Source organism: Phaethon aethereus (genome assembly GCF_964289735.1).
Source record: "Phaethon aethereus genome assembly, chromosome: Z".
Classification (NCBI taxonomy): domain Eukaryota; kingdom Metazoa; phylum Chordata; class Aves; order Phaethontiformes; family Phaethontidae; genus Phaethon; species Phaethon aethereus.
Genome location: NC_138577.1, coordinates 21670684 through 21697854, shown reverse-complemented (window position 1 = coordinate 21697854; position 27171 = coordinate 21670684). Strand labels below are relative to the sequence as shown.

The following is a 27171-nucleotide window of genomic DNA, read 5'->3' as shown; positions in this document are numbered from 1 at the left end:
GAGCAGATACGTAAGGTGAGTCCATGCTCATGATGGAGATGCGGCACAGAGCAGATGCTGCCAGCTGTAAGCACCGGTCTGTCAGTCTCTGCAATGTCAGTCTTCAGCCCTGCTCTGCACCTCGGTAAATAACATTTACATAGCAATGTTTCAACCATTCTCTGTGGTCTCACCACAATTTTTGCATTCACCTAATGAACAACAGTTACAAGGAGAAGGAGAGTTAACTGCCCTACGTACAGACAAACACTGAAGCACAGGCTAATGCAGTCAAACTAACATGCAAAAAAAGCTCTGTGTTTCTGCTGCTCAATTTTTATCACTTTTCTGTACCAGGGCTCTCTTCCACAAAAAAAAAAAAATCACCCCCAAAAAACCTAAGTACCACTGACAGCATAAAAAGTCAGGAAGACTTTGCTTAAGTTAAAGAATAATGTAAATTAACAATATTAAAGCTATCATCTTTATCTGCTGCCTAGACCAGGCTCTACCTCTTGTGGCTTTGCTGCCCTTAGCCAGGGTTGCTTTCACTGACGTTGAGCACAGGAGGCCCCGAGGAATCTGAACACATGTCCTTCAAGTCTTCTAAAGAAGCAATAAAAAGTTACTTACAGACAAGCCAGGAACTCAAGCCCAACTCCTAAATTTCAGCTTTTCTGGCACCCTCTGAGCTGTGATATGCCTACCATAGCTAAGACACATAGCTGTGTTCACCTGGTGCTTGTGCCTCCATGGGGAAAGGTGTTTTGCAAAAGCATTGGCCTTGCTTCTCTTCTGACGGATGTAGAGAGTTGGAGATGCCAGCTGGCAAACACACTGTCCCTGTGGGCTGCAGACACCTAGTTCAGAGGAGGTGCCCAGCATTCCCATAGCTGAAGGCAAGCTGAGCCCCTGCCAAATGTACACATTACCATAGGGAATATTATGTCCCAGGTGGGACCCACAAGGAATCAGCTGCCGGGTGTTTCTCCCCCAAATTCCTTGGCTGCATACCTGCAATGCACCTAATTCCCAGGTTAATGCACTGCAAGAGTGAGATTGGACCAGTAATCTCCAAGCCCATTGTCTCAATCTCAGGAGCAGAATGGAAGGACAGAGACACAGTAACAGTAAATGAGCAGGTAAAACTGAGTATTTAATTGATTGGATTAGGTAGACGACAGTGGAGTGGCCAGTTAACTGCATAAACTGCACTGCAGCAGTGCTCAGGGTCAGAAATCCTGTGTACACAGAGGACAAAGGGCTTTTTGTCACATGCAGGAAGCAAAGGCCACTTCTGGGGTCTTTTGAAGATTGCCATAGGTGATAATTTGCAGTTTAAAATGCCTGACCACAGACATGTCTCCAGCTCCAGTGCCTCCTCCATGAAGTCAGCAGCTATGGCAGCTGTCTGAGCAGAGCCAGGGTGTTAGACGGGAGGGACTGGGCTGTCACCTGTTGGTGCCACCCCCTGAGCCACCCTCCTGGCAAGGGGATGCCAGTTAGGAACTGACCATCTGCATAACTAATACTCTGCTCCCAGATTGCATAGACAGCACTTGCCACATGCTGGATCCCTCCTCAATGTAAAAAAAGGCCTGAGATGAGCCAAAGCACAAACCAGTCAGCAGCAGAGAAAAGAAACAGAATCAATCTCTGGCTCCACAGTCCCACCACATGCCTCTCCGCAGTTAAGGGCACTCGAGTAGATCACACTGCCACATTTTGGTGAATTTCAGCTCTGGTCTTTCGTTTCAAGCTCTTGAGTCTATATTGCTTCCTGGACCATTCTATTGTTTCCAAACACATAGTTTAGATTTAGGTTCAGAAGCAGATGCTTGGGATGTGAATCAGCTCCAGACACAACTCCTACAGTGTCAATATGTACATCATGTCTCTAGCATCTGTTGTACTCATAGGAATCAGTTAAAACACCAGGATAGAATAAATACAGTGAATAAAGTCTAGGGGCTTCTTAGGCTGATCAAACTTAGTCATAGTTTTAATGTAGGTCCTGTCTGCGCCTTTGGGCCAAATGTGTCTTGCCTTTCCTAATTTTCATACATAGTTGGCCTTATTCAGCAGTAGTGATGTGTCTCTTCCAGAGCACCAGTGTTAAATAAACCTGTTATATACATCCCATTCACCAGCCTCTAGGTAGTGCTGGTGATCTACTGCTCCAGGTAAATTCCAAGTCAGCCCATTTATTGTTTTTTCTTCCATGGATACAACCCAGCAAAAGGGAAAGCTTACTAGAGTCTCCCCTCCTTTACAGTACAGTCTGAACTCCCAATTTAGAGATGCAAAGGCCTAGTCAAAAAAATAGTGTGAAGATGTGGTCTACTGTTGATTTGGCAAACACTGGGTTTGGAGCATCCACTGTGAACTAATATAACTATTGCACTATGGTGTTGGAGCTATTAACATCCTCTTCAGCCATGGTAATACGCTCTCAGCTATTATCCCTTCATTAAGCACTGTACTTTAACTGGGTAGTACTAAACTAAGGTAGAAAGGGCTTGCTAATTTGTGTTCTCCGTGCAGGAGTTAAACCAAGAAACAGGTAGTCTCTGAAAACACCATTTCACAAACCATCCTTAGACACATGCTGACAGCAGGGTGGCAGAGGCAGCCTGCCCACAGCACATGCCGCTGGGCCGGCACAGCGAGGATGTCTGCACCGACCTGCGCTGGCCGCTCTGCACATGCTCTGTGCGCCAGCCAAGTCCCACTCACCCTCCAAGGCTTGTTTGTCTACGGGCAGCGCTCGGCTGCTGAGGCTGGACGAGCTGCAGCATCTCTCAGAGCTGCTCGTAGGCAGTTTCACTCGCTGAAGCCAAGATGTTTTTCAGAAGCTCAGTTAAGCTTCCAGGGATGTCATTTTAAGAGGGCCCATAACAAATAGAATATACCATTCCCATCGGGCTAGCGGTAATGTCCTTGCCTTGACAACAACCTGCAGCCATAAAGCAAGTTTAATTCTCTGACAAGAAGATCAGCAACAGCTGTCATTGCATTGTTTACTGTAATATATGGGATTCTTCCCTGAAAACCGTGGAGATGGTATTTGTCTGGTCTGGTTGTAAATAATGAGATACACCACAATGGATTTCAGTTCCTCATCAGTGTTTGATCAGCACAAAGGTAAGTCACCTGCTACTAATTTCAAAATCCTCTGGTCCTCCCATGTCTCCCATACAAATGTATGAAGATTATTTGACAGAATTAATAACAAGAATTTTTTTAAAAGATCAGGTCTCAGAGAGATTTATTTTGGTTACACATGAAGCAATTTCTTCCATCAGTTATAGACATGGATATTTCAGCCTATTGCTACAGTGATTTTTTTAAATAATTTTTTCAGCACAATAGCAACAGTATCTGATTGCTCTTATGCTTAGCATTGAGAGATGTATGCATGTTTATTGTTTATATCATATATTGGTCCTCTTATGGATATATACATTTAAAAAATTGCAATATTAGCAGAGCAGTTTAAAATGGAGTAAAAATTTAAGAAAAGCTCATTTTCATAAGTATCCTAGTTTGTATACATTAAAAGGACAACATGTTGACAAGTGATCGACTTTGCTTCAGCAAATCTTAGCTGTATAGGTAAGTATTGCCACAGCTGTGAATTCAAGATATCTTTAAAAACCCCAACATTAAGATTTTCTACATGGTAAGGTTGCTATGGTAATACAAATGTCTCTGTTGTCTATTTTTAAGTTAAATGAGTGGAATTTCATGTCTTTATTTGCCAGTACAATCTTTTACGTCTTATGGCTTAAACCACTGTAAGGAATATAGTGGTATTCCTTTTATGTTCCCAAAGCAGAAAGCTGTTGTTGTTTGATTATCTGTGTTGCAAAAGATTTCTCTTTAAGTCAGCTTGCCAAATAATTTGTGTGCTGTGGCCACAGTTTCCAGTGCACACCTGCAAAGTGTCCAACCTGACATGGCCATGCTGGCCCCACAATGAAGGTGCTGACTGTAGAAAAAGGATGAAGGGCAGGAGGAAGACAGATGCTGTGATGCCCTTCAGCTGGCCAGGTCCCACAGGTTGTACTTTTGTGCCTGCCTACACTTCTTTGGTGAACCCAAAGTAAATGCACTGCATGCCTTTCATCCACAGTAGAGCTCAAAGCCCTGAAGCAAGTCTTGAGAGTACTGGTCTACACCAGCTGAGCTGGGACCCCACCCTGAGTAGATGAGGAAGAGTGGGAAGCCATCAACAAAAACTGAGCGACAAGAGACAAAAAAGTACTACCAGCAAGGATAAAGATGGAAGGGAAGTGCAACGGGAGAAGGGGATTTGCAGGAATAGAGACAGGTGTTCCTAGGTCGTGTGTGAATGACGTAAGGAGCGTTTTCCCCAAAACAAAGGTGTGGGGCTGACTGAGCTTCCACAGCTCCAAACAGCCATTCTCAAGCTCTCCTTCTGCAGTTACTACAAGTATGCTCTGTGCCACACGCTGACCCAGCAGTGCTCGGGCTGGGGAGGGAGAGGGGAAACGCTTCACACGTGCTGCCTGGGGTGATGGCTGACAGGGAGCCAATGGAAGTGGTGCCAGGAATGGGACTGGAATATGACCAGGGCTGGGGAAGGAGAAGTCAAGTCTCCAGATCGATAAGGGGCCAAACAGCAATGCAGGAGACCACTGACCCAAACCACCTTATCTGGACAGAAGTGAGGGAGTTGGGAGGCAACATCTGCCTGTACCTTCCCTTGCTCCTAATCTGCAGCCCCTCCTCCTGCCAGGCCACCCTCCACACCAACCCATCCTTATTCTTGTCCAGCATCATCTCCAGCCCCATGCCACACTCCATGCACAGCCCCTCCCCAGCAAAAGGGTCCTCTCCAGACGAATTCATCATTTCCTTCCACCACCACTGCGGGGATGCTGGCTTATTAGATTATTTATGACTTACTGTTTGCCTTCCCTGCTAGCTGTGTGGGAGGCAGATGGGGAGCAGGAGCAGACAAAACACTGTAATAGGACACTGAATCCATTGCCTATCATGCAAAGAAAACTTTATTCAAAATTTACCGTGTATGGTGGATTTTATCTAAATAGCATGTCAATGTCTTGGCACATTACTGATTTAAGCAGGCATATATTTTTTTTTTTTAGCAAGGAGAAGGAGAGTATCTTTCATTGGAGCAATTTATAACAATGGAAGATTACAGACTATCTTTCAGACACACCAGATCAGTATCTGTTCGTCCCATATAATAATCCAACTCTCCCTACAAACCCTTTCTCCACTCCACACATCAGAAAACCATCCCAGCTACAGATCAAAAGAAGAGCATTCCAGGCTTGAAAATCATACTGTCTCTTTGCAACTCTTCCTGTGGTATTGCTCACTAATATCTTATAATACTTATCAATAGCAACAGCACTAGCAATGTGGGTCTTAAAGAAGCCAAACAACATGAGAAACCCCTCCCCTCCTAACACTGCTTGGTGCCATTTAAATGTGTGCTGTACCTGGCTTCAACTGTTTACCATGTAAACAGAGAAGCTAGACAAAGGCCTGGACTAGTACACTTACAGCCAGGCACACACAGGGATTATTACTTTGTTAAGCAATCAATAAATCCGTAAGATTAGAGAGCAAGCTACAATTTCCAAAAACTGCACTCATCCACTTCCCACTGACCCTTGATGCTGACATGCTGAAATCTGCCTAGTATTGTGTCCTGCTGACAAGCTATGGGAAATCACATAAGGCATTTGGCTACTGGTGGAGACAAGAGGTTTTATAGGAAAGAAGGGAGTAAATTACATACATAAATATTTCTTCTTCATAATGAACATAAATTATGCTGTTATACAGACTTCAGTTTTCAAATCCTAGTGTTTTAGCAAGGTCTCAATCAGTCATTGTCAAGGCCATGTAAACTAAGCTGCAGCAAATTTATTTAGACCTTAAAAATGCAATGCAGGAGAAAGCATGGACTTACATACATCTGATGTGCACTTTGTAAAACAATACATCAGCCAACATCACAAATCATGTAAAACATGCATTCTTCATAGGAGAGTCAGAGGACAATTAATGTCACAAGCAGTGTAATTTCATTGCTCTGAATTCTGTGATCATTCTGTGTATTTCTTTATATAACCCTTTTCTAACCAAAAGACAATTACTTTGTCTTAAAGAAATGACGTGCTTTTAAAACACCGCAGCTCATTTCAGACAGATTGGCTTTTAACTTTTGCTTTTTCTGAGGATTTTAGCTATAAAAGAAGATGTCACAACCCTGTATGTCATTTGGTCTTTGCTCACTAAGATTCTTCCAGACCTTTACAAGCTACTGTTGCACCAGCTTGCAATTTCTCCCTACCGTTCCTCCATACACATGCTCTTAGTTGGACCTTCTGCCTTGCTGAAGCCAACTGACAGCTTCCTTTCACCAGCAGCACAGCAATTTTTCAAACTAAAATACAAGATGTATCTGAAACGGCACCGATACTCACTGGCATTTGCAGACATGCAAGAAAATAAATGAAGTAACGCTAAGGCATTTGAAAATGGAGGGTCGGGCATTTGGCTGTTCACAATCCCTTTATCCCATGTGGTGCTGGTGCCCCAGCTGCAGCCAAACTTCCCATGAGTGTAAGCTCACAGAGGAGGGACACAAGTGCTCAGTACCCCACTGTCACCTTCTGCAAAACTCTCCCAACCATTCCTTTTCTGCTCAGGAAGGAGTCTGCAAAAAGAAATGGCCTACAAGGTTTGCGCCCATGCCCCCTTATTCCTTGACAGCATAAGCTGGAGGAAGATGAAGCGGGAGATGTTTTGTCACCTGCAGCCAAGTGCATCCACCACAAATGACATCCAAGCTCTCCTGGCATTTCCTGCTCCCTGTCATGTGAAACATCAGAAGCCCATGCATCTGTCTTCCTCCTCACCCCCTACCCAAAGCCACACAGGTCATGTTGAAGACACCCCACTTGAAATAGTGTCACCATACAGAAACTGAATTAGTGTCAGTCTACTTTATGTTAGATGCACAATATGGGTGCTTATCAATTCCTTCTGGCCCAGTCTCCCTCACCAGCAGGGTGACAACCTGGTCCACCAACGTCTCCTTGCTTCAACAGCTAGGACTTGTGGGTGGGGAAGTGTGAATCTTGAATGTGGCTTCATGCCACCATGCCTCAACAGGAGTGGAGCCCATGCTCTGTGAGTGCAGACATGGGGAAAACTTCTTCATTCATTCATTCATCCATCCATCCACTCTGAGTTTTGCTTCCTCTCCTCATACAAGACAATTGCTCTGGGGAAAGCAGACTCATCCCAGCACAAGCAAAGGCACAAGGGGAGAAGGTGTTTTGGTTTTAGTTAGATGAAAAAGGGCAGGGGGAGTGAGGGACCTACATGCAGATGTGCATCCATGCCCTCATCTTCCTGTCATCCTGACCTCCCAGTAAGCAACTGCTCTGCTCGGGAGATGGAGGGTTTCCTTTTGTGGCTGGATTACTCTGCTCCTGACTCACAGCGGGAAAATTTCACAGTACTTACAAGGTTAAACACAAAAAATTACAAAATTTACATGTGTTATGCATAAAAGGTGAAGGACCCTTTGATCCACTGTCTGTCTCATTAACATCTAATGGTTTCTTTCCCAATGCCAGCAGCATCTTCTCTGTACCATTCCCATATAATAACCACCACACACATCTGTGAGAGGAGCTGTGTCGGTGCTCATAGCTGGCCCCTCCTGTGCACCTTCAGAGACTGGCCAAGAGGAGCAACATAAGCAATGAACCTCTGCCTTGTCTCCCTGCCTTCCGCCCAGCCCATGCTACACCTCTCTTTGAGTAAGGGACTAGCTCAGACCTGAGCTTGTTTTGAACATGTCTTTGCTGAGTTTACTGACTGTGAGAGCAGTCTGGAGATCTGGCATGATAAGGAAATCTGATTAATGGGCCCTGTGGTAAAGTCACTTCTTTTTTCATATACTAGTCACTGATGATGACTCTCCAAAGGTGGTGACTCTCCAGAGCCAAGGCGTCTTAGTTTCTCCTAATCTCCCAAGCATACAGGTCAAAGCTTCTGAGCCAAAAGAACAGTTCCCTCAGCCATAGACTCCCCAGTAGAATAAAAATCAAGTTAACATTTTTAATTTGAAAATATTATCAAATGTGTCATTTAAAAGACCAGCTAGAAGAAATAAAAGAAATTAAATTATCTTCAGTTGAGTAGTGATGGAGAGGGAATCTGTGCGCTGGTGAAGGCAGATTTAACATCAGCTTTCTAATTTTCCCAACCCACAGCCAGAGCTCCAGCTTTGACAGACTAACCTTTCGCAGGTTAAGAGCTGATTGCGTTTCCATGGCAGCCAAGTTTTGAAGATGAGACTGGTGATTACATCCCAGGGACAGAAGGTCACATGTGGGGAATTACGCTGGGCTCTAAACCCCAGCATGGAGCTCATGTGGGTGTGGCTGTGACAATATCTGATCACAATGTCAATAGTGTGGCTAATACTTTAAAATTGCCTTTAAAGATCTTTTATCACTCAAAAATATATATGACAATGTTTAAAATATAATTTATATCAATGTGTTAATAATATATTATTTGATTATGAAAAAGACTTTTCAAATTACTAACTTTTCAAATTCTCTTTAAACCATCTCCCTTTCTTCTACACAGCTTACATAGTTATGCTATCTCCAGAAGACAGGACAGTATGGATAAGTCACCGGTCACTTAACCTATCTTTCCCTTGATCAACTTGCTAGTGTGATTTAGGTGTCAGTTTTACCTTCTACTTCTAACAAGGTAGTGCAGTGGCTGGACAAACGTTATGCTCTGTAGATCTGACCCTCAGCCACAGTGAATGGCACAGCTCACTGCAGCTGCAGCTGTACTTTTTTATTTTTGAGTTAATAGAGATCAGAAACTGTTGTTGAAATTAAACATGAGACTGTAGCTGGCCAACAATACATATGTAGAGCATTTTACTATTACATCAGATTTGACTCTGCACCAAAAAAACAACTCTTTTGAATCCTGGAGTTAACGGGTTAATAGTTCACTTGAAGTCAAAAGAGGTGTAGGCATGTGGAGCATGCGATGGATGACCAGTGTGGGAGCTACAAGCAGAGAAGCAAAGAGAGAATCATCACATTAATTTCTCTAGAAACAAAAATCTGAGGAGTGTTCAGGAACAGGTCCTGCAAGGCATCTGCTTTAAATACCTCCTACTGTAACTGCCAAACAAAATAAACCTCTCCTGGGTTCCAAGCAATAGTGCACCTTTCCTTTTCGCAGGAATTATTAACACAAACCATTGCCACCAGAAGTTCACTCTCCAGAGAAAAGAATTCCCCTGGACACTGCAGGGGAAGGAAGTGAAAAGCCTCAGTCTTCTGACTGGTGCAAGGATAACAGAAACTGAAAACACCTGTACCCTGATTTCATCCTATCTCATAGAAGTGTAGCCAGCAACATTATGAGGTAGTTCAGTTATTACTTCATTGTTTCTCAAGTTATGTTACATTAATATTAATATTAGTATGATTTCTTAGAAGAGGTGGAAACTTTCCAGAAGTTTTCTTATGTCCTCTCAGTGTCTATGTCTGGCAGTTTTTGGAAGAAGTTGTGATGAAAAACAAGTTTCAAATTACTAACAAAAACCACAGTGCTGTTTAGATACACTTTGTTCCACCTTGAGTTATATAGTCATAAAAACTCGGTGAAATGTGTCATTATTTTCACTGTTAATCATTTGTACTTGCTCTACGCTTACTCACGGACATACTCCTCCCCTGCAGGTGATGCAGCCGAAGAGATTGACTTGACTGTGGTTTACCAAGCAGCAGCTAATGGTGATGTGAACACACTGACTGCAGTGATTCGAGAAGATCCTTCCATCCTGGAGTGCTGCGACACCGAGGGTAAATTAAGGCTGAGCTTGTTCTCAGGGGATTAGTTGCTTCAACTTGCAATTAAATTTGCCATTTTTTATCCCAAATTTTGTGTTCAGCAAATTATATTTAGCAGCAGAATATGGGAAGTTTGAGTTATTCTTTGGAACATCCACTGGAAATGCTCCGTTCGGATACTTCTTTACCCCTCTAATTGTAACATTATTTATATGGATACAAATAAGTTGTTTTGCTATAATCAGACAATACTTTATCATTAATCTATTTTATCTTCTTTAGGGAGCTTCTGAGAAATTGTTGTCATTTCAGGGAAGGAAAAATAATATTTTTTATCAAAGCCAAATGCTATATATTCTGCACATCTCTAGAGTAGAGGGGTCCGGTCTTTTGCACTTGAAACGTATGTGCACAGACACTGTTTTAATGATTTTATCCTGACATTGTTTACCAACGTGTTGGTTGTAAACGTGCAGTGATATAAATTATCTGTTTTATATGTGAGACTGTGCTCCTTCTCATTTTGTGTTCAGGTTACTATTTAATGTTATTACAAAGTGCTTCCATTGGCTGGGTTTTATATGTGTATATTTCCCAAGTTAATTAGAGCCACAGATCTCTGGAAGCTTCTCTCAAGGAAGACTTTGTTTATTCAAAAGTATTTTTTAATTGCAGTTTCTTTTAATGGGCCCGTATGAACACTGTCTATTCTAATCTTTACCAGCGTTTACCAAGTTACCAACTTTTCCTACAGTTTAAACCAGACATCCTAACTGTTACCTTTAAAACATCTATTGGTCAGTAGGGAAAATGCTTAATCAAGCTAAAATGCTCTCAGTTCCAATCTTTAATGGGAGAGGGACCAGATATGAAGGGCAGTGGGTGGAGAGAGACTGATCAGCAAATGAAAGTATTTCAGCTCCAGAATGAACTTGTTTACTAGGTTGTACATACGAATGTAACTACAGGTCTGTCAGCCTGACCTCTGTTCCAGGGAAGATTATGGAGCGGTTGGTTTTGAGAGTGCTCACAGGGCATCTGCAGAACAGCCAAAGGATCAGGCCCAGCCAGCATGGGTTCATGAAAGGCAGGTCCTGCTTGACCAACCTGATCTCCTTCTATGACCAGGTGACCCGCCTAGTGGATGAGGGAAAGGCAGTGGACGTTGTCTACCTGGACTTTAGTAAAGCCTTTGACACCATCTCCCACAGCATTCTCCTGGAGAAACTGGCGGCTCGTGGCTTAGACGGGTTTACTCTTCGCTGGGTGAAGAACTGGCTGGATGGCCGAGCCCAGAGAGTTGTGGTGAATGGCGTTAAATCCGGCTGGCGGCCGGTCACGAGTGGTGTTCCCCAGGGCTCGGTTCTGGGACCAGTCTTGTTCAATATCTTTATAGGTGATCTGGATGAGGGAATTGAGTGCTCCCTCAGTAAGTTTGCAGATGACACCAAGCTGAGTGGGAGTGTTGATCTGCTGGAGGGTAGGAGGGCTCTGCAGAGGGATCTGGACAGGCTGGATCGATGGGCAGAGGCCAACTGTATGAGGTTTAATAAGGCCAAGTGCAGGGTCCTGCACTTTGGCCACAACAACCCCATGCAATGCTACAGGCTTGGGGAGGAGTGGCTGGAGAGCAGCCCGGCGGAAAGGGACCTGGGGGTGCTGGTTGACAGCCGGCTGAATATGAGGCCAACAGCGTCCTGGCCTGTATCAGGAATAGTGTGGCCAGCAGGAGTAGGGAAGTGATTGTGCCCCTGTACTCAGCACTTGGTGAGGCCGCACCTTGAATCCTGTGTTCAGTTTTGGGCCCCTCACTACAAGAAGGATGTTGAGGTGCTGGAGCGTGTCCAGAGAAGGGCAACGAAGCTGGTGAGGGGTCTGGAGCACAAGTCTTAGGAGGAGCGGCTGAGGGAACTGGGGTTGTTTAGTCTGGAGAAGAGGAGGCTGAGGGGAGACCTTATTGCTCTCTACAACTACCTGAAAGGGGGTTGTGGCGATGAGGGTGTTGGTCTCTTCTCCCAAGTAACTAGTGATAGGACAAGAGGAAATGGCCTCAAGTTGCGCCAGGGGAGGTTTAGATTGGATATTAGGAAAAATTTCTTCACTGAGAGGGTGGTCAGGCATTGGAACAGGCTGCCCAGGGAGGTGGTGGAGTCGCCATCCCTGGAAGTGTTCAAAAAACGTGTGGATGTGGCGCTTCAGGACATGGTTTAGGGGACATGGTGGTTCTGGATTAATGGTTGGACTTGATGATCTTAAAGGTCCTTTCCAACCTAGTGATTCTGTGATTCTGTGAACTAAAGACCAGTCTTGCAAGACAAAACATATGGCTCATATCCTGCACATAAGGCAGAGTCTGCATAACCTCCGGTCGAGTAGTGTGCATTTGCTCAGCAGCCTCATTGAACCCAGCAAGAATAATCATTCTTCAGTTGTGTCTGAAGTTTCTAGCAGTCTTACAGTTTCTAATATTCATGCCTATTCCCAGCTTAGTAATTTTAGATTGCTTTGTCAGATTCTGCAGGAAAATCTCTTGCTGTTATTCAGCAGTTAACAGAATGGAAGGAAAAGGAAGCAATTAAAAGATATCTTGATACTTCATTATGAAATTTGAGTATTAGGTTTGAATGTAGATTTCTGATTTTTTCCAGCACAGAAATTGTTTGCAGAATATAAAATAAGTTCTTATGACAACAGAAAATAAAATATTCTAGAGCAAATCCAGTCTTTAAAATAATTTTTGGCTATGTAAAGCATCAGCTCACACACATAAACTTTTGCACAGGACAGGGCTTGATTTCATAAATCTTTTGAATACACAGAGACAGAATGAAGCTGGGATTTGAGAAAATTAGTCAAGCACCATCTGGCTTCTAGTCATTCTGAAGAATATCAGCCTCCAAACTGGTGTACAAAGCCAACAGTTCATACTGGGATCTTGTCAACAGAAAAACACTTTTCCCTCCAGAAGTATAGTTAATGAGGCAAGGCTTTTGCTAATGAAGTCATGCTCTTTTTAAAATCAGTGATCAGTAACTGGCATAGCAGTTACTTCCTGCCTGCAAAAAGCTGAGTACAACTGTTGGACAGTTGTCAGAGAAAGGATTTGTTTATTTTCCAGTGCTAACATTAGCAAATAAGAAAATATTTTTATCTTATGGATTTGACAAAATAAAAATTGTAATAGAACTTTTTACTTTCTTCCCCAGGTTGCACACCTCTGATGCATGCTGTCTCAGGACGCCAGGTTGATACAGTGAAGCTTCTGTTGAAGATGGGAGCCAATATTAATACTCAAGATGCTTGTGGACGTACCAGTTTATCTCTGGCAACTTATCTGGTACCAAGACTTGGGGGAGAAGGATGGAAAGATAGATGGAGTGAAGGGAGTAAATGTGCAGACCAAATAAGATTTCTGTTTATACTACAGAAAGAAAAAAAGTACAAAACTTTTGGTTCTAGACAACAGGGAAATTGGAAACTTTATTATAATGTAAAGCTGGAAGCAATGATTATTAGAAAAGGATCAGGACTCCTGTCATAGTGTCCTATCTCTTTCGGGTTGTAAAACCAGTGCATGGTATGGGGATCGCACTAGATCCAGGATCCTCTGTGTGGTTCCAAGAAAGCCACTTGTTTCTGTGCACTGGAAAGTCCCCTCTTCTTCTTAATATGCAGATTAACTTCTCTGTCAGCATCAGATTTTTATGTTCCAGAGAGGGCATCGCTATCTCAAACTCTGGTGGTCAGCAGGCATGTTTTCCTGCACAACACACGTGCCAGGGCATTGCCTTTTTTCACTATAGTGCTGGACCTTGGATGGCTGGATTAAGAACTTCATTCCAGATGCTGCAGGTGCCAGTGCAGATACTCAAATCATAAGCAATCCAATCCTCCAGTCAATCCACACGCAAGTAATAGTAGGCACAGACACCCCGTTGAGAAATTTTGGAAGGGAGATGTGGTGCGTTCTGTATGAAGCACACAAGGATGGTCCTCTTTTCCTTAGTCTTCTACTCCTCACTGGAGGGAATTCAGGATTCAGAGAGAGGATGGGGACCACGCTAGTTGGGCAGAAGGGTTCACCATCAGCTTCCGTTATTAGTTGGACAGAAAGGAGGAAGGGATGTTCACAAGTGCTGCATAGTGTGAGTTATGGCTGCATGACTGCCAGTTCATTTAAACAGATACCATGGCATCGCATCCCCTGCATCTAGTTTCTTCCTGCAAACTCAGGACAAAAACAATGCTTGTGCTCAGCTATGTGATACTCAGCCAGAAAATAAGTGTAGAAAACAGCCAAACAGGCAGTCTCATTCAGTGCAAGGAGCATGCCTCACTTGAGAATAAACATTTCCTCTGCCAGATATTTTAAAAAAATCCCATAATTAGTGTCATGCTCTTTTTTTCCTTCCTATTTTCCCAGAGGGAAAAAAGTATTCTTTGGAAAAAAAGAAATGACTGGAAAAGATTTAAACCACCCAAGCTTCGAAGTTTCCATTTCTGTTTCTGTGATGGATATAATGGGAGGTCTAGAGAACATTTGGCTGTGGTGTCTATCCAGAGAACTGAGTTCAGCAGAGCTCCACAGTCACAATCACATGCAGAATTTGGTGGTCTTGTACTTCCATCAGGAGCTGCAATAGAGATTTTCTGATTCCATCATTCCGCACCTTTTCCCTATAAATGCTGGTAATGTCAATCCGACATATTTCATACAGGAGGGAACGGTCTTTATCAATTGCCTGCAGAGGTTTGAACAAAACATTTAAACACATGCTTGATTTCCCTGGCACTTAAGTATACACTGAAAGATTTATGCAGTCACAATCAGATTGTTTACTTGCTTTTTTGTTGAGGTGATCAATAGAAGGTTTTAGTCCAAGAACTGATTCATCCCACCTATTTTGGTGCTGTTTTCAGTTTAACATTGTCACTAATTCAAACTTCTGCACCAATGTTTGTAAGACCACACTCTAAGGCTTTTTACTATTGATTTGCTATCCCTGCTAAAATCTCATAAAGTGAATGAGATTAAGGGCTCATGTTCTTGGTTTAACCTAGCATAATTAAATCCACATGCAGGAATATGTGTAGCATTCGCTAGTGATACAGGAATTAGCAGGTTTTTAATCACTGTTTACTCAGTCGGTACTTACCACAGCTGCAGAAAAAAACAAAAGGCAGTGCAAAGAAAACATCTTATCACAGAAATGAATGACCGAGTTCCCTTTCGGACTCCAAAACGGAACCACTCTCAATGCTGAAAGACTCTACTGGGGAAACAAAAGACCGGTTCCTCTGCTGGCAGAAACAGCTACAGTCACACACGGATGCCAGAACCACCAAGCAAAGACCTGGCCTAATGCATTTCACCTTCCTCTTTGACATGCTCTAATTTCTTTTTCAGGGCTGGCTGGAAGGCTGTGTCAGCCTGCTCAGAAATGGTGCTAAGCAGAACATACCTGACAAAAACGGGAGGTTGCCACTACACGCTGCTACCGCAGAGCCTGACGTGAGGTATGTCCCAGGCTCCAACAGCATTTGCTGGTTGAATGTCAAACAGGTAGTCACCAGCACGAGCTACCCAGCCCAAAGGGGAGCCCAAGTCAGGAAGTTACACTTGTTACTTGCTGCTTTGTTTAGTGGTTATCGTAAAGGGGGTAGAGATGAGGAAATGCATTGTACGACACTTGTGTAACTGAGATGTATGGCCAAGAAAAGTGAGGAGCCTGATTTAAGATCACAACAGCAGGAGGGGGGAAAAAATTGTAACAGAGGTTGAAACCCTGGGTTTTCCCTTATCAATTACTTTTCTGCCACCTCCCCACAAGAAGCTCCTTCTCTGGACTTCTGCTCTGAGTAGCATGGAAAATGTGAAAAAAAGTTTTCCCCACGACAACCTGTCTGACAGCCTCTACTGTAAAGGGGAAGCTGAGATTCAGTGGACTGGCTCATTTTGAACTACTTTTACTGAAGGTGGAGTAACATCTACTGAATGTCTTCACAGGAAGTCGTAAGAAGGGTCCTCTTTGTCTCATTCCAGCCTGTGATAATAGGAAGGTTTACCAAATTTTGATTTGTACATTGTAATAAATTCACTCAAAAAACTCTCCTGAGTAAATCATGTCTGGAGGGATAGGAAGACATTAGAGACAGGTAAAACATTCAGTACGTGAAAAATGTTCATGTGACTTAATCACTGAGTCTACAGTTTTGCTGCTGTCACCATATCAGACCAGCTCAGACCTCTGTGTGTTTCTGCTGATCTTGCCTTTTTTTACAGCTTTATTGATTTTCCACATCATCATTGCTTTTCATGCATCACTTGGAGAGAATAGCTTGAGGTTTCTGCAAAAGTACGGGTCACTATCATTAAACAAAACCTCCACAGAAAGAAGACAATGTTTGTACAACACAGCACATGCTGCTACTTGAAAGGGAACCGTAATCTACTTTACCAGCAGCACATAGGGTTCCCTGAATGTTTTTCACATTCTCCATGGATACGGGCAGACCTTTGCTCTGCACAGGAGTTTACCAGTTGCTCAATTCCTTTTCCTCTGTCTTCTCATCGGCTTTGCTCCATGCCCAGAACACACGCCTGGAGCTCTGAGGGGGAGGCTTTTCCATCACAGTCATTGTCACTCTCTTGAACCCCATGTCGTTGCCAAGAGGGCATATGCAGTGGCCAGCTATGAAATATTTTTTCAGCCAAGTTTGAAAACTGGCAGCCCACTCCTAAAACTCCATGTGCTGGAGGCAGCATATGGACCACATGAAAAGACAAAGACAGCGATCAGCCAATTTATGTATTGATTTGATAATTGATTTATGTACTTCAGTGCATGCCACAGACCCTAAAAGAAAACGTGAAAAGAGAATCCATGGATTTCCTGATCTATGTCTTTAAGAGCAGATATCAGAGAAATCTCAGTTGCATGGCTGAATATCTACACATCTGAGTGGTAGCACTTATGTTGCCATAATGGTTTAACAATATAAGTGAGCCAGTTCGTTGTTGATAGAGGTTTCACAGTCAGAGAATGAGATTTTCTTCACATACATTGGTTTCATTGATTTATATCTGGGGTTAAACTACAGAACCATGAACCAGATTATAAAACTATGTGATAAATTGGTTTTTTTACAAGCATATTATGCTTATCTCTCTCTCTTTTTGCTCAATAGGCCATTTTCACCCAGACCTGTTTTCAGATACTGAATTTCTGAGATAGTGAGTCATTGTGTCAAAAGACCACAAAATGTTTCTTCCCTTTTACAAACTTTTACCAAACTAATCACAGCAATCCTAAAACATAGTCCTTTTCAGAGTTACATTATGCCACTGATTGTGTGATTCAGAAAAGGAGGTGTAACACCTCTTTTCTATAAGTATTTGTATCCATATACAAGTGGATTTGAAGTCCTAGCAAAGCACTGGGATCTGCACAGTCTTCACCTTATAGGGATATTCTAGTTAGAAAAAAAATTAAACTTGAATTTCTGGCACCTGAAGATGGTATTACCAACAGATAAGCTTTTCACCTGCAGAATTGCCCATATCATCCCTAAGCAACTGTAAATGTCTGTCTTTTGAATAATTTACACTATCTGCTTTTTTATTACTGGGGGAGTGGGAGAACAAATTTGTCATGCAACTTTCTCATCTTGATCTGATCCACACACCTGAGCACAGTTCAATCCAGAATACATACAGGAAGTTGTTGAAGATTGTCCTGATGAAAAGCAGCAAAAGGTTTTGTCTCCTATGCATAGAAATAAATGCATGTTTGTATACATTTGTCTGTGCATTAACTGTACATTACCAGAGTTTCCTCCTTGACCCTTCATCATCTTTTAATTTTCTTGCAAAACAGCATGTCTTTTAAATGTCCATGTTTGGAAGGTTTGTAGCAAGTTCACCCCTTCAGATGAACCACGGATTTGTATTATGATCTTATCTAGGGATCCACTAAGGATATATCTCTCCTTTTGCTAGAATCATAAGAACTGTATATCCATGTTAGGATCTATGGTATTCAGCTTTGTTACAGCCTGTGACAGGATGGTCCTTTTCATTTCCATGGTCCACTCATGTACATGATCCAAACGCTTAGCATCCTACTATAAAACACAACCATCCTTACCAAATCTTTAGTGATTTCAGAACATCTTCATAGGATACCAAAAGGAAAAAAAAAAGAAAAATCCATACAGTGTTAAAAATATTATTGCACTTGTAATAATATTTCGTGCAACTATTCTATTGTAACTGTTCCCTCCACCAGAGGGGAGTGTTTGTAGTCTGATATTCTATGAAACATGAACCAATGCATTGCTATATTTTATACCATAACAATGGCCCTATCCTGGCAGACACACTGTAAAGCCTTGTAAAATACTACTGGTTTGTGTGTCTGTAAATATATAGCATGCATGCATACACACACACACAAACAGGCACACAACGTTACATTACTTCAAGAGTTAAGGAGAGTGAATAATTCTTTTAGAAACTGGTCATTACCATTTCTGTTTGTTTAAAACTTTATAATATAGGATGACAATGAATTGCTAAGCTACCAAAAACTGCACACGTGTAGTATTACACACTCTGATTCTAGCCTGGCAATTAGCACAGGAATTCTTCCATGCGGATCTGTTTTAATTCCCAGCACTAAACTTCTGTTGTTACAGTAAGCCATGAAGTCCTATTTGCTTTTCTAGTACAACAAAGTCCAGAGCTAAAATTCTGACCTCTGCCCATTACTAATACATATTTTTTCTTGAAATTACATGTTTTGTTTCTCAAAAAATGTCATTTTTTCAGGTTTAGTCAGGAGTACAGTACACTGATTATTGTCATTACTTCTGCAGGCTTCTGAACGTGCTTCTGCAGCAGTCAAATCTTAGTGAAATTAATCATCAGGACAATGAGGTGAGTGAGCTTGTGCTACAAGTCACAGTCCCAGGCTCTGGGGGCATACAAGTCACGCTGTTCAGAGAGAGTCCACTATATTATCCATTTTATATGACACTATGCACTAGTCAAAAATTTCTATAGTGCTTTTGCTGAACTCTGCAAAGCATTATCTCATTTTTCCCTAGGATGCACCTTTAGGCTAATAAACCTTCTCCATATACTGCCAGCTATGAGGTACCTTGAATCAGTCTCTTAACTCACTTGCCAAGACATGAATTGCTTTTGACTCTTCTGAAGTTAGACATTGGACTAAATCTTCTAATTTACCAATCATCCCATCATTAAGGTATTGTTCTCAGGAAAAATATTGGAAAGCTAGTATTACACAGAACAGCCATGGTGCTACAACACTTTATGCTATCCTCTGATCCTTAAAGAATTGTGCCCTGCATATTTATATATAGTGTACACAGGAGAGTGTTAACTTCACAGATGTGTTCTCCTCCAAACAGAGAAGCCAAGATACAAGAGAGACTCTGGATGTCTTTTCATATGTTTCTCTTCACTCTAACAATTGCTCAAGGATTCTTCTCTTCTCCACAGTGCCAGAAGCACCACAGGGCTGTTAATTTTCCCTCTTCCCATGAACCTTCCTTATCCACTGCATGGTTTGCAGATCCTGCTCTTAACAACCTAAACCAGACGTATGCTTTGTTTTGGAGTAGAATTATGTTGTTAATGAATTGCATGGAACCGTGGATCATAATTTCAAGTTGTAATGTTTTGTTGTAATGCATCACTACGTGCAGTTTGGAACTTTTAGTCCAGCTTACTGTCATTTGGCACTGAGAAGACATTTGTTCAAGTGTCAGTATTAATCCCTGAATATTCACGTTTTCTGAAAAATGTGGATCCTCACAAATGATTGCAGCTAATCAAGTTTTTCTCTTGGCATAACTAAAACACTTCAGTTTTCCCATCATTCTTACACTTGAGAAAAACACCCCAATGAATGCACAAACACGTAAACAATAAGAAATACATCTGGGGGTTTCATAGTTTCCACAACTGTGGCTTTCTGTGGGTTTACTTACAAAGCCTGTGAGATGACAATGTGAAGAGATGTTCCCTGAAAAAGCCTTGACTCTGGGCAAAACAAGTGTCACACTGTATTACCCACAACCATTTCTTGTTTTTTCTCCTTTTATGTCCCTTATTGCTCCTTATTTTTTATAAATGCACGATTGTTTGGCTGTCTCACCTTTAATATTATATTCTGCTAAATCTTCAGCTTTGTCAGTTCTGATATCACTCTCATGCTTTCTTTTACAAACAGTAGTCTATCTACAGATGCCACTCAAGGGTGGTATCACCATGCACAAATCAGATGGGTGCAGGCTAGACAATCATTGCCCGCTCCAGCAGGCCCACACGTGTGAGCTGCTGCTACAGCCAGGTCAATGCTCTTTGCTCAATTGGGTGTTCCGAAAGGACACGTGGAATGTACAAATTATTAGAAACGAAATAAAGAACAAAACAGGAAGCAGCATTATGCTTTGTCTGAATCCTTGGTACACCCACATCTTGAATGTAGGCTGCAAGAGTAATCTGAAAAAGGATATACAAGAAAAGGAACAGAAAAGGACTACGAAGATGGTTATAGAGTAGCTTCCTTTCACGGTCAGGCTAACAACTAGAACAAACTAACTACAATAGGACTTTCAGCTTGGCTACTATGTCAGATGGATGATACAATAGAAGTCCATGGCATCATAAATTGCATGGAGAAGATGAAAAGAGATTTATTATTAACTGGTTTTTACATGTAAAATTATGGGGACACCTACACAAAATATCAGGCAGCAGTTTTAAAGAAAATTAAAATAATTACTTTTTCAGAAAATGCATCATTACACTATGGAGGTCTGGCTGTCATAAGAAGTCTTTAGCCTGATTACCAAATGTTAGGTGACTGTCTATCATCAAGTCTTGTTTCTTATATTTTCTCCCTAAGCATGTGCTACTGACCTCTCTGAACTGTTTCCCTGTACTAGAGAGATCTTTGATTCCTACTAACAGTTCTCACTCTCTTACATTACAGCTAACTCTGTTGGTGACCACAGTAGAAACAGAGAGAAAGTTGATTTTTCAGGATTTTTTGTCCATATCAACAGATCAGGGTAGATGACAGAAAGCTAGCCTGGTACACTATAGCTTCTCCTTTTTCAGTGATTTTTTCTGCTGTCCAGGACAAGGGGTGAGGATCCATTTCCCAACCAGAAATCACTTCACTGAAGTCTCAGTCCACAGCATTCACAGATACTGAGCACCCATCAACAGTGCTAAGTCCCTCATGTCAAAACCTTTGTCCACTGACGTCAATGGCAGAGCTCCCATTAATTTCAGTTAGAGCAGGATTTTACCCTCATTTTTGGTTTTACAAAACCAAAACCCCCATGATTAAGTTTTGCAAACCCTAACTAAAACCCAAACTACTGTTGTTCAACTGCTCTATACTTAAGCCATCTGGGGACTTGAAAAGCTGTATAAGATACCTGATGAGTGAGAGAAATAAATGTTAGGGCATTCAAGATTTTAGTCAGAAAATCACTGCTAACAACTTCCACTATTTATTGCACTAATAAGCCATCTGCACCAATGTTTTATAGCTTATATTTTACCTGAGTTGTTGCCAGTTGGCAATCTGTATCTTTTCTGCTCTGCATTTTTTGCTTTTTATCATTTTGGAAAGCAGGCAAGACCCTTGAAATGCATTTTCCCTGATAAGAGATAGTAAACAACATCTGCCCAAAGTAAAATGTTACCACATTTGAACAATGCTAGCAATTTTTAAGAAAAACATTGAATGAGTAATTTCATGCAGAAAAATTTTAATAATATGGATATAGAGTAAAATATAGGTGTGTATAACAAAGCTGACGAAGGTACAAATGCAGGTCATGTGTTCCCTGATCTACCAAGACTGACTGAATACAGCTAAGATGCAATGAAAATGCAAGTCAATAGCTTACCATTTGCTTTGTTTTCTCCCTAAACAGTAAATAGCAGATATTTATATTATGACTTTTTTGTTAACATCACTGGGCCAGTTCCTTAGCTTGCTGATTAGTGCCAGCTAGACTATTAGGTTATAATATTTATTTTGGATCAAAGTTAAGACCTAAAATAAATATCACATTGTGTCATGTCAAAGCACCAGTCTGAAACAGGCTTTTCTCACAGGATCCAAACTGAGCAGTGAGGAACCATCCCCCAGCCATCATGGTCCTGACCACACATTATTTATAACAAGCTATAGTCACATAGGAAAGAAGCTTTCATATTTGCATCCATTTTCTGTAATAACTCCGAAAAGCTAATTGCTTGGTTCCCTTTTATGACTCCACTAATTCAGAAGCTGTTACTAATTATTCCAAAACAAGAGGGAGAGGGAAGAGCCTGTCAGTCCCCAATGGTTTCTAAACTGCCTGGCTTATCTAGAGAGACTTGAAGGATGCTCCTGTGAGTGACAATTATTTGCTCTCCGGGTTTGTGGCTTTCAGGGAATGACTTCACTCCACTGGGCTGCTTTCCACAACAGGCCCCAGCACACCCAGACTCTGCTGCACAAGGGAGCAGACCTCACTCTGGTGGACAAAGACTTCAAAACAGCTCTGCACTGGGCAGTACAGGTGAGCCACGGCTGCGGTTTCAACAGGCGGTTGCTTGAGCTGAGCTGACTATTGTGGTGTCCTAAATACTCCAAAAGCAATTATATTGGCTGTGAAATGAGGAAGACGGATGCTAGGAATGCCCACTAACAGCTCTAGCTTTTCTCCAGTGGGCACAGATCAAGGATCTAACATCTTCTTTGGAGAGCAAAGCATACTTAACACAGGCTCAGCGCTGTTGCCATAAACAAAGCTACCATTTATCTCACTGGGACTATATGTACGCTTCACATTGAACTCATGCTTAAATTTTTTCACTAAATCAGGGTTGCAGGAATCAGCAGCTTAAATAGTCTTGCCAAAGACCTTTGGGAATAAAATAATGTCAACACAAGTTAAAACATGTTTAAACAGCTATAGTTGCAGAATAATTAACTGAAGGGTTGAGACGCTACTTCTCTGGAGACTTAGGAAGACAAGGAGCCAAACACTTTTCCTGTTGAGCTGTATGTTCCTATCTCCTATGCAAAAAAATTGTCAGATTTCTAAAAATTACTCAGGTCATCATTAAAGAAGAAAAACACACAGGTTTAACGTGGCATTAAACACTGTATTGTGCAACTGGTAGTAAGTGGTCTAAAATATAGTGTAATTTACTAAGTTATGCCTAAACTTTACTGCAGAAAACTTCCCAGATGAAATTATATAAATATGTTTTTACTTGCTCCCTTGCCATAGCAAGTTCCGGTATCAATGTTCAAAACACCTGCACACCAGATAAGCAGAAATAGAACTTGCATGAAAATCCAGTAATATTTTCCTACAATGACTAAATATTTGCATCCTCACCTTTTGGTCTAAGTTCACTCATCTTAAAAAATGTGCCAATAAGGAAATTTAAAAGCTCTGAACTGCCACATACTATATTTGTAAATGAGTAAGGACATGTAGAACAAATAATGTTTCCTTCAACCACAGCCTCCCACAGATGGTTCATGTACAATAGGCTCAACTTTTTTTTTTCTGAAGTAGAGGTATATTTTGGTCTCTGCAACTGGTATTATTTGAAAATAAGTTTTGTTCTTCTTTAATCCTAATCAGTCTGAAAATGGGCCACATTCCTTCCTATTTTGCCTTAAGAGACTAAGGGTATCTGCTTGAAAACCTGTAATGCATTTTTACTAGGCTTGCTCCAATGCAGGCTGCTTCCAGCGGGAAATCTCTGAAACTCATGCAAGGTCCTCCAGTGGTCTAGATCATCGCTCCGGGAACAAGCTGTCTCTTGAACAGAAAGACAAAAGGGAATCATCCCCTTAATATCAGGACCCCCAGAGTTCCCCTCATACCTTAAGCTTTCCCTGAAACTTTGTTTTGTAAATTCTATTATTTAATTCCACCATTAGCTCCCACCTCCACATTTCTCTCGCAAACATGCAGAATAACTCTTGAGAAAGGGGGAAATTAAAACTGCACAAACCCACTTGGCCCTATGTGGAGGCAAATCACAAATCCCTCTTCTTTCTCCTTTAAGCTGCTCCCAGAAATCAGAGGAAACATGTGCAGGATGACCACCCTCTTTTTCTTCTCAAGAGATTCCTGCTATGAAGCTTTATAAATTGCTTCTTCCATCCACATACTTCTCCATACTCGAAATCCAGAAGGGGTAGTTGAAATACCAGAGCATGGAACAGACCTGTTAGCATTTCTCTTACTCAAGCTTGGCAAAGAAAAAAGACTTTCAGCCAGTGCTCTCTGCTGTCCTACCAGGCCAAGAAGAAATAGATACTGTGGACAGGCATGACCTTCTCTGCTATGACAGAGCACAGAACAACAGCTCTGCTGTGTGGGATTATCATTATGTCTAATAGCCTCCTCTGTGGCTGCTGGAAAAGGGATATTTTTCCTTTAAGAATTGTATTAATATATTAAGAGCACAAGAGAGTCACAGAGCTCAAGCAGTACCAGCTGCAGGGGTTGTTTTTGGCTGAATAGGGCCCTGTGTTTAATTCCATTCTAAAAAAATGCAGCAAGGGCAAGACCAGGCACTGTACAGAAACTTGTTTCAGAAGTTGCAGGAAAGAGGTAGTTTGTGCACTAGGCTGAAACACAGAGCAGGACCACGTAAAATCCATTGCCCGCCATTTGAAACCAAAGTCTCAGGCATGTTGCATATGAAATAATTGTTCCACTCTGGCTGTTTAAAAGACTGCATATTTGGTGCTTGGTCTCACATCTGCATGTTTGGTGCTTGGTCTCCCACCAGACAAACAGTGGCTGTGGAGTCCTGGACCTGTAACTAGATAGACCCACACGAAGGTCTGCCCTACTGAAAAGCTCAAACCTCCTGCCACTCAAGTTCCTGCCTTCAGTGTGAATATGTTACATCAGCATCAAAAACGCAGATCATTCTGGTTTGAAGTGAGAATATCTCATGTCACATTTTTTGCACGTGCAGTATTTTTAAGAGCTGGTGCAGATAGGGCTGTATTAGAAGTGTCTCAGGAGGTATTTCTCTCCTTTCATTGCAGCCAGCAATAAGTGCTGTAATGAAAAGGAAACGCACCTTTGTAACAAAAAACTGCTAAATGATGCTGGAACAAAGTGTAAAGCCATTCTAACAGTTCTAGATAATGGTGTCACTGAAATCCTAGTAAGATATAGTATATACTATACCGTATACACTATCATACTACATACTACTGTATCACAATAGTATTAGTAGTATCTGGGAAATAGCCTAGGAAGATTTGGAATCTTCCTGTATTGCCTTGCCAGTTGCCATGATTTTTGCCAGAAGTTTCTTTGTCTCTTTCTTAAAACTCTGGCTCCCAAAGTCATATGATTATGTAAAAATATCAGCTTTCATTTAAAGAATAAACAAAAAATCAAACAAAGATTTCTTATAAAATTAAGAAATGCAAACTTCTAGGGATAAAAAGAAAGCAACTAAAAAGAAGCTATTAAAAATAATATTCTGCGATGTGGAACTGCGCTTATGATTTTTTATAGGTTGATTCAGAGTGCAAAGTTTTAAAAAATTATGAACCTGCATATTTGCTCCATAGCAACAATACAATTATTTCATTCCTCCTGTAAAACACACTGTAAAAGCAAAGCATAGGCAATTATTCATTTGTGTTTGGCTGAGCAAGCATGGCAGCATCTCTGTAATTACTTGGAAGGTGAGAGCACACTTAAATTTCAGCATCTCTAGGAATGAATCTCTGTTGCTGCAGGGCATCTCGAGGACACAGCTGGCCAGTCAGCCAGGGCAGAGGAAGGGGCCAGGGAAGGCAGTGGTGGCTCAGGGCCCAGGGCTGTCCTGAGGGACCACTGCGCTTCTTCCCTCTGCCCACAGCCCATTTTTTTTCCTGTGGGCTGCCTATGGTGGAAGAATTCAGAGAGACTTCCAAAGACTTCTTAAAATTTAGTGGGTGTTTCTCCATGACAGACGTATTTGTTGTTGGATTAGGCCAGAAAAGGTGCGTTCGCTGGTTCACAGTCTGGTGGGTTTCAGGAAGATTTCTTTCACTGCAAAATTGTACTTGTTTTCTCCTTGTTTCACATAGTTTTCTAGAGGTAGCTAGAAAGGGACAGTAGTGATTTTTTATGTCACTAAGCTTTAAAGACGATTTTGACTGCTAGCAAACAAATTAAAAACAGATTCAATTTGCATTTTTTAAGCATATCCTTAAGAAATCCCATTCTTGTGTAAATATTGTCATTCCAGCAAAGGTACAGCTATTGCTCATGGAGGCTGGAACACTGCACAGCAGCAGGGCTCTACAGAGTGAGCTGTCAAGTAGCAAAACAAGGAGGAAGAGAATTTGCAAATTGTTTTGAGTAAGAAATAAATTTGCTCAATACCATCAGAAGCTTTTTCCAAAAAGTGCCCTAAACTTTTGTGACAATATGTTCAATACCAAATTAAATGTGCATGAACCTTGGATCTGGCACCGAGGCCAACTACCACAGGACAGCCTGTGTCCCTACTGCTAAACTCTCTTATTCTCTAAAACGGGATGGTGGTATGCAGATCACTTACTGGGAATGCTCTGCTGCCCATGCTAGCTCCTGAACTATGTCCAGGAACTGGTGGAGAAAGTGTTAACTGACCCAAGCCAAAACCATACCAGAGAGGATTTTAAAAAATTTCTGGTGCAGACAACAGAGTTCTGATGCGCAGGGATGTTGCCTAGTGCTACTTAGTTTTTTATATAGCTGTAACCTATTTCTCCACTTTCCTTTATGACAATTCATAAGCCAAAGCCCCTTTTGTGACTTGTACATGGTACAGGAGTATTAATATACAAGCTCATCAGTATAACCAGATCATCAGAAAAACTGCCTTTGCCTGAAATAATTGACTGTTAAACAGTAAGTCCTTCAAGTATGAAGATGCTGTTGACAGCATAATTATTCATGCCAATCAAATTTCCAAGGAAATCAATTGCAGAACTTCCACTTACCTTAGCAGGAATTTGTCTTGGGCAAAACCTGTAGGTAAGTACACAATAATTGCCAGACCTCTTCCCAGCACACAGTCTACATGTAACTCTGCAAGTGGATGCCAGAACATGAGTAATGCACATACACCACAACTTTTGCATATCTATAAATGTCCTGATCTCCAATGCCTAACAAAAGACACTGCAAGACAAATGTTTCCATTTCTATGACAGCATTAAGA

At 41.6% G+C, this 27171-nt stretch overlaps 1 protein-coding gene across 1 annotated transcript in view; it reads left to right on the top strand.

Moving 5' to 3' along the window:
- Nucleotides 1-2955: 2955 nt before the first annotated feature.
- ANKRD55 (ankyrin repeat domain 55) overlaps nucleotides 2956-27171 on the top strand; it is a gene marked incomplete at its 3' end in the record, with an annotated part of 47787 nt that continues 23571 nt past the window's right edge. The window contains exons 1-6 of the mRNA XM_082012808.1: nucleotides 2956-3123; nucleotides 9777-9899; nucleotides 13094-13224; nucleotides 15295-15404; nucleotides 18765-18825; nucleotides 22374-22502. Coding sequence (XP_081868934.1) covers nucleotides 3069-3123; nucleotides 9777-9899; nucleotides 13094-13224; nucleotides 15295-15404; nucleotides 18765-18825; nucleotides 22374-22502 — 609 coding nt within the window. The 5' untranslated portion in view covers nucleotides 2956-3068. The remainder of the gene's footprint in view (nucleotides 3124-9776; nucleotides 9900-13093; nucleotides 13225-15294; nucleotides 15405-18764; nucleotides 18826-22373; nucleotides 22503-27171) is intronic.